This window comes from Centruroides sculpturatus, unplaced genomic scaffold (genome assembly GCF_000671375.1).
Source record: "Centruroides sculpturatus isolate CEXI.00-Female unplaced genomic scaffold, Cexi_2.0 scaffold3259, whole genome shotgun sequence".
Taxonomy (NCBI): domain Eukaryota; kingdom Metazoa; phylum Arthropoda; class Arachnida; order Scorpiones; family Buthidae; genus Centruroides; species Centruroides sculpturatus.
This window is the reverse complement of record NW_019387579.1, coordinates 3,946-11,677: the sequence shown is the minus strand read 5'-3', so window position 1 is coordinate 11,677 and position 7,732 is coordinate 3,946. Positions and strand designations below refer to the sequence as shown.

At 35.0% G+C, this 7,732-nt stretch overlaps 1 protein-coding gene across 1 annotated transcript; it reads left to right on the top strand.

Moving 5' to 3' along the window:
- Positions 1-119: 119 nt before the first annotated feature.
- On the top strand, positions 120-4,787 carry LOC111616506. Its single transcript, XM_023357910.1, has 3 exons — positions 120-323; positions 4,242-4,396; positions 4,466-4,787. Exons 1-3 carry the CDS (start codon positions 176-178, stop codon positions 4,694-4,696), a joined length of 534 nt encoding a protein of 177 aa, XP_023213678.1. The 5' UTR covers positions 120-175; the 3' UTR covers positions 4,697-4,787.
- Positions 4,788-7,732: the final 2,945 nt, after the last annotated feature.

The window sequence follows — 7,732 nt, the reverse complement described above, 5'->3', positions numbered from 1 at the left end:
GTGTAAACAAGGTTCAGTTTTTATTTAATGTTAATATTGAATTTATTAGATTAGATGAAATTACTATCTGATATCTAAAGTAATTAATTAAAATAAAATTTAAGTAAATAATTAAAAGACGTCAATTTTACACATTAATAAAGATTTCATAGAAGAGAGCAAGTGTGCGTGTCCGATGTTCCGTACTTCTGCAGAAACAAATTTGCAGCAAGTGGTTCGAGAAGTCTTCCTGGCCGGACTGGGCGACAAAAAGTATCTTCCTGACGACGTGGACCTGGAAGTTTTGATGTTTCTTTTGATCGAGAGTTGCTCTTTAGATAAAGGTGAGAACTAATATTTTTAAGTTGCATTTTAATAATAAGTATAGTGTATTGTTTTTGTTTTATTGAAGAAACAATAATAATGACTGGATGATTCATAGAGTTTGAAAATAAGTACAGTATATATGCTACTCTATTCAAGCTTAATTGAATTTTTTTCATGCTTGTCTTTTATACTTAAAAGTTTTAGTGACTATTCCATTTTGTAAAATTGCTTGATCACTGACCTGATTGTTATTGGATTTGTATCATCAATTTTGCTTCCAGACACACATACCTATATACAAACTCATATTCATACTCTCTACATTTATTTGCTCGCTCACTCATTCTTGAATTTGTATTTTCTCTAGAACTTGGTGCATTTTAAACAATTTTTGAAATATCCTGAATATTGTTTCAGTTTTATAATTTTTATGATGATGAGAAAAAATGAAATTTTATTTTTTTGCAAAGAAATTGAACTGTAAAATTCTTTAAAATATAAATTATAAATGAAAATATGTATAATATTAAGAAGATAAAATGCAAAAGTCAATTGTTTATTATTATTTTTTTAACTTCTACTCTAAGGGCACTAAGTAAATTTTTTCTCATCCGCCAAAATCTACATTCTCTACAATGACAGATGGCTCAACATATTTTGGCCAAACAACTCACAAAACTTTCGGGTTCCAACCCGTCACTCCACGATCCAATGTTTTCAATGCCTCGGTCATTAGGTTGCCCGTGTTTTAATATTACATTGGGTGATCGATTGTAAAGTTTACTCGTGAGAAATAAAATTGGCAATGTCATAAACTGGTTGTATTTGCTAATGTCCAGCTATACATCGTAAGAAACATTTAAACCTTTAATACTTATTTATCATGGATTTGAGGAATAGCATTTCAGACTTTAAATTGGTCGTTCCCAACATTTTTGGACTCGTGACCTGCTCGAAAAATGACGTAAAGTTTGTGGCACACTTCATTATTAGATATTACGGAACTGGCCAACAAGTTTATGGTGAAATTACTTTCAGTATTTTATTATTTGTGTTACTACCAATATTAAACCTAGGCTGTCATTCTTTTTTTCAATATTTTATCACGTTTTTATTTTTTAAGCTGAGACTTCTTTTAATCATCTACTTTATTTACTGCTTCAGCCAGTGTTTTTTATATTGGTTTTACTCGGGGATTTTGGCTATGTGGACACTTACATAAGTTATATTTTTTATTTGTTTATAATTGAAGTCAATAACAATCTCTGTAGTTATCCTGCCATTAAGCAATAACATCTGAGTAATTATTAACTATATATAATTATAATAATAATGATCAATTAATGTAAGTAATTTATTGAAAATCCATTTTAAGTTGTAAGTGTGGAGACTGGTTGATAACTGTTGAACTAGAGTGGCATGTGATGAGCCAGTCAGACCTATTCAATTATTGGCAAGTAAACTTTTCATTCGATGCCCTGCATATCAGTGAACAAGCTCTATTAAATTTATATGCATCAATGTCCTTAATTTAAACAAAGTATTCTTTCAATCACCATAACAGTATATTTCTATTAACTCCTTTGATACCCTTGTTCCGATTCAAATGCAACTAAGAAATCCACAAAAATTTATGTTTTATATGAAATAATTATTTCCACTTAAACGGGAATCGGACATCCAAAAAAATTGCCGGAAAATAATTCCCGCGAAATAAAAAAACCCCTCCAAAATTGTTTTTACAAAAAAAGTATATAAAAAAAATAAAAATAATTTAAAATAAATGCTTTTATTTGAAAAATATAGCTGTAAGGATTGGTTATTTTTTCGTTTAACAAGGCGTGAAATTTCACTGGCGCAGTCTACATTGTTTACAAACTGGTCAACCTCCAGAACAGCTGAAGTCTGCTTTCCCGGGTAGTTCTCACGTACCCTTCAGGGGAATATTGGTTTAAAATGGGAGGGGAGCTAACTTACCGCATCTGTTCAAATATAACACAATATTGTCGATTTTTATGCTATTAAATTACCAGGGGACCGAAAAAAAGGTATGGGGAAAAAATTCTACTGAACAAAAAACAAAAAACCTGCCTATGTTCATAAAAAACATCCAATAGCGTTTTAAAAAATTTTACCGAAGTCAAATCGGTGAAATAGAAGTTTAGAACGATTTAATTAATTTGATTAAAAAACTCCCATAAAAACAATAGCGCGATTAATTACCTAATTAATAAATCGTCATAAAATATTCTCGCGGCAAAAATAATTCATGAAATTTGCACAGATCATAGATAACGATGTGTATATGCTGATCCATATATTTTCGGAAAAGTTATGTCAAGGCTTTTAATGGAGCCTTAAAGTCCATGCCCGAGATATCTCGGGATATAGACTGCGCATTTGCACTCGCAGCCCCGAGATATCTCGGGTTTAACAATTTTCGATTTTGACGTTCCGTCGTCTGTGTCCTCTGCCCCGTAGTAGGCTATATTGAATCATTGTTCTGTTCTTACATTGTTCTTNGAAGAATAAAGCAAGTATGGAATAAGGGAAAAACATTCGGCAACATTAGAAGCAGAAGTGTCGCGATCTGGCAACATTGAAACAAGTTTCGAGAAGGACCACGTGTATCGACAGAAGGCGAGAAGAGAAAATTTACATACTTAAGTACTAATGGTTTACAAAAATAATAATTTTCGTGAACTATTATTACTTAAGTATGTAAAAATTTATTACATTTCCTGTTGTACTAGGCTGTTTTACCCAATTCTCGAACCGTGTTAGAGTGAATCCGTGCTATAGAAGTGCCGTGTTATACGGGGGATGGTACCAATTCTCGAACCGTGTTAGAGTGAATCCGTGCTATAGAAGTGCCGTGTTATACGGGGGTTACCTGTATTTGAAAAAAATAGCTGTAAGGATTGCTATTCTTTCGTTTAACGAGGCGTGAAATTTCACAGGTGCAGTCTACATTGTTTACAAACTGGTGGACTTCCAGAACAGCTGGAGTCCGCTTTTCCGGGTAGTTCTCACGTACCCTTCAGGGAATATTGGTTTAAAGCGGGAGGGGAGCTAACTTACCGCATCTGTTCAAATATAACACAATATTGTCGATTTTTATACTATTAAATTACGAGGGGACCGAAAAAAAGGCATGGGGAAAAATTCTACTGAACAAAAAACAAAAAAAACCTGCCTATGTCATAAAAACATCCAATAGCGTTTTAAAAAATTTTACCAAAGTCAAATCGGTGAAATAGAAGTTTAGAACGATTTAATTAATTTGATTAAAAAATTCCCATAAAAAACGATAGCGCGATTAATTACCTAATTAATAAATCGTCATAAAATATTTTCGCGGCAAAAATAATTCATGAAATTTGTACAGATCATAGATAAATATGCTGATACATACATTTTCGGAAAAGTTATACCAAGGCTTTTTAATGGACCCTTAAAGTCCATGCCCGAGACATCTCGGGATATGGACTGCGCATTTGCACACCCAGCCCGAGAGATATCTCGGGTTATGGGTTTAAGGGTTAAATTAAATTAATAAGGTATCAAATTTCTGGTTGAGATTTGGATTCAAATCCGAGCCATATTCCATAATTTATTACTCTGTTACAAATTTAAAAATCATAAATAATACTTTTTATTAATATAATTTTTCATACTCGTACGTGACAGTTTATTCGTTAATCCACTTAACAATTTTCGATTTTGACGTTCCATCGTCTCAGTGTCCTCTGCCCGTAGTAGGCTACATTGAATCATTGTTCTGTGTCTTACGTATAGATCTATCCAAAATGGCAGAATTTTGGTTGGCCGCGTAGCAAAAACGTTGGGAGAAACGACTGCGATAATCTTACATCCATTATTTGGCTGTGTATAAACGTAATAGTATATTATACGTAAATAGAGTCTGTTTGCAGATGGCAGTCATCCAGTGGCCATCGTTGCCAGTTCTACGGAAATCTGCTTAACGCAAATCCTGTTTGCCAAGTGGACCAAGTCGACCAAATCCTTTTGTCCGGTGGAACGTTACAGACCGGTGGCCAAGCAGAAAATCATAAATATCGTTTCTCTGGTAAGCGAGTTTGCAACTGGGCGAAACCCGTAGAGTCCGAGTCTTTTATTTTTCTTTCTTTCTTCTCAGCATCTGTGTTTGGATACGTGCAAGGTAGGTCTTCATTTCCTGGACGAAGACGCCAACGACGAGTTCTGTTGGTCGCTCAGGACCAAAACCCGTACCACCCTTTATTCCCTCTTCAACACCGTCAAGGAATTGTGGGAGAAACAATTCGGAATCGAACTGATATGCACCGAGGATTGTAAATACAATTCGGAAACGACGAAGGAAGAAGCGGCGACGAAATTTGTATTATAAAACTTTGTATTAAATACACGAAAGTAATTTAATAACCACCGTAACAGGGATTGTAACCCGGAATGAATAAAGTTTCCTCCTTTTGTACTTAGAAACGTCTTTATCTTCTGCCCGCCACTGGACAAAGTATTGTAATTTTCATCTTTTGCAAGTTTTGACCCGCGTGTCTACTTTATTTTATAAATACTGGGAAGTGAGAGGGGCTGTACAATGCCTTAAATTTACCACCGTCTACGATCTTAATAGACATAAGAACCAGATACATTGGAGACAGAGGGACTCCTATTACTAAGTGTTCGTGTTTTTCAAAACACACGTAGTCGACTGTATAGTAAAATACTAACAACACGCTTTAATTACTGTCACTATATTTTATAACTAGCAGATGAGCCCGGTATTGCTCAGGCAAAAACTAACAGCAAAGATTAAGATTATTAGATTCTTTCGTACTTCCAACCATTAATATTATATTATAGTACAGTGGAACCTCGGTATACGACCTTAATCCGTTCCTGATTGTTGGACTTATACCGAATAGGACGTATACCGAATCAACCTTTCCCATAAGAAGTAATGTAAAAATGATTAATTCGTTCTCATGTAAAAAAAATGGCTGGCTTGAAACACCTCGCTTTCCTCGCTAGTTCCTGCTTGATTTTTCATGAGATCAGCATGTATTTTTGTAGCTTTCTCGCAAATAATTGCTTCCGATACGGTGTCTCTAGCACACTGTTTTTCAGTTATCCAAAGCAAAAGCAATTTCTCAACATGATTTAATGTCTTCGATCTCTGTTTAGAAATTGATTTAACCCCTTTCGCAACGTTAGCAGATTTAATAATGTCTTTATTTTTCACGATTGTCAATATCGTCGTTCTCGGAATACGGTATGCAACAGTTAAATCTCGAACACACGTGCCACCTTCATATTTCTCAACAATCTCTTTTTTCAGTTGTGAATCTAGTCATTTTTTTAGTTTTCTGTTGCTTTTCATTTGCCTTCTTGCAATTCATGATTAATAATAAAATTTTACTTAGAAATTAAAATCAGAAGAAATCTAACAAAGTTATAAACTGTGGCACCGCGAACGTCTAGTCTGGTCTAGTACACCGACAGTTGTTCATAGATGGCGCGTATAATTAAGTCGTATACCGAGCAAAATTTGTTTTGTCCAAACAGGACGTATTCCGAATTGGACGTATTCTAAAGCAGACGTATACCGAGGTTCCACTGTGTTTCATTTATATTTACATAAGGGTTTATCAAACCGAGTGACCAATCTAACACATTTCTTAAATTTTTTAAATTGGGTACAGTATAAGAATAAAGAATTTTTAAAATGTGTTAGATTGGTCACTCGGTTAGGTAAACCTTTACGAAAGATAACCTTTGTAGTTACATAAATCATATGTTATAATAAAACAAGCATTAAACGGAAACCGTATAAAGAGTTTGGTTAATTCATCCTAACATTGTCACGTTTATCGCGGTACTCGGATGGTACGAAATGGCACAATTTCGTTGGTCAAGTAGACAGATGTAACAAACTTTTGTATTCACAGCCTAATATCAAATGGTAATCTGACAACCAATTAAATTTGGCGAAAAAAGAACCAAATATTTAAACTCGATATCTACTAGAAAACCAATTCAATCATATTTTGTGCTAGTTGGTAACTCGTATTAAGGGATTTTTCTATTCGAATGCCACCATACCGGTGGGTCCGATAGGAAGAAGGGACTGTTGCGGATGGAGGTTGAAGTTAATTCGATCAAAGGTGGTAGCTGTCCTCCTTCCGGAAGAGAGGATGATCAACCACTAGTAATTAGACAGGTTGCGATGGCCCCTGCGCGGGATCGAAATTGCTAACCTTAACGTCCGAAAGACCTCGTATGACTTGTTTAAATAAAGAAAATCTTGTAAAAATGCTAGAATTATTGCTTTAATGCGATAATAGTGTTTAAATTTTGGCAACGGATTGTATAAACTACGTGGGAAGTATGTTTTCGTAAATATCGCGTTTATATTAAAACTAGCAGACCCCGCCACGCGTTGTTGTGGCTCAAAATGCATCTATTATAAATTTATAACACTTCCCCCGTGGGAGGATTTTTCGAAAAATTTCTTCTTAGTGTACATTCTCTCGACGTACCCTATTAAAACGCAATCAAAAACGTAAAAACCCGCATCTAAAATAGTATAAATAGAAGCAGAGTTCTTTACGGTAAGCGTTAATCCCGTCCATCTCCCGGGGGGATTTCGACATGTATAATATATATATCAAAATCCCCCCGCAACGCTGTATTCGAATACGCACGTGTTTTTATATAATATAAAAACACGTGCGTATTCGAATGCAGCGTTGTGTCAAAATTTCAAAGGAATCGGTAGGAACAAACGAACATTACATTTTTATTTATATAGATAGCTAGAAGATGATCCGCTTTAGTTCATTTTCACAGAAAAGCATAATGTCTCGCAGAAAAGCAAACTTAGGGCGTCGTACTCGTAGCGCCATCTGTTGGACATAAAAGCCTTAACCTAGATTATATCTTTTAATTTATATGAATGTTTAACGGAATAATACACAGCCTATATCCACCCCGAAGTTCCATTCTAAATATTGGTGAAAGAATTTTTGAAATCGGATGAGTAGTTTCGGAGATTACCCGCTGCATACAAACTTACATACAAACATTACCTCTTTATAATATTAGTATAGATTATCGGGGTTCAGTTTGAACAAATTTAGACCTATAAATTCCGGCTGACGTCTTGTCTTTCAATCTGTTCTTCTTAATCTCGAGAAAGGAGTTAGATAGACAAAAGTCAAGAGCAGATGTGGAAAGAGTAGGAGCAGGAGGCCCAGACTGACTATATACGAACTTCCGGTTTGGAAGGGAAGTCACGTTACTTCGATTCAAAATTATAACCCGAACGAAGTTAGATAGCGAGAGTCGTGCGTGTCATCTAACAGGAAAACTATGAAGTGCGGGAGCGACACACCACTAAAGAAACCGAGAACATTGTGACGAA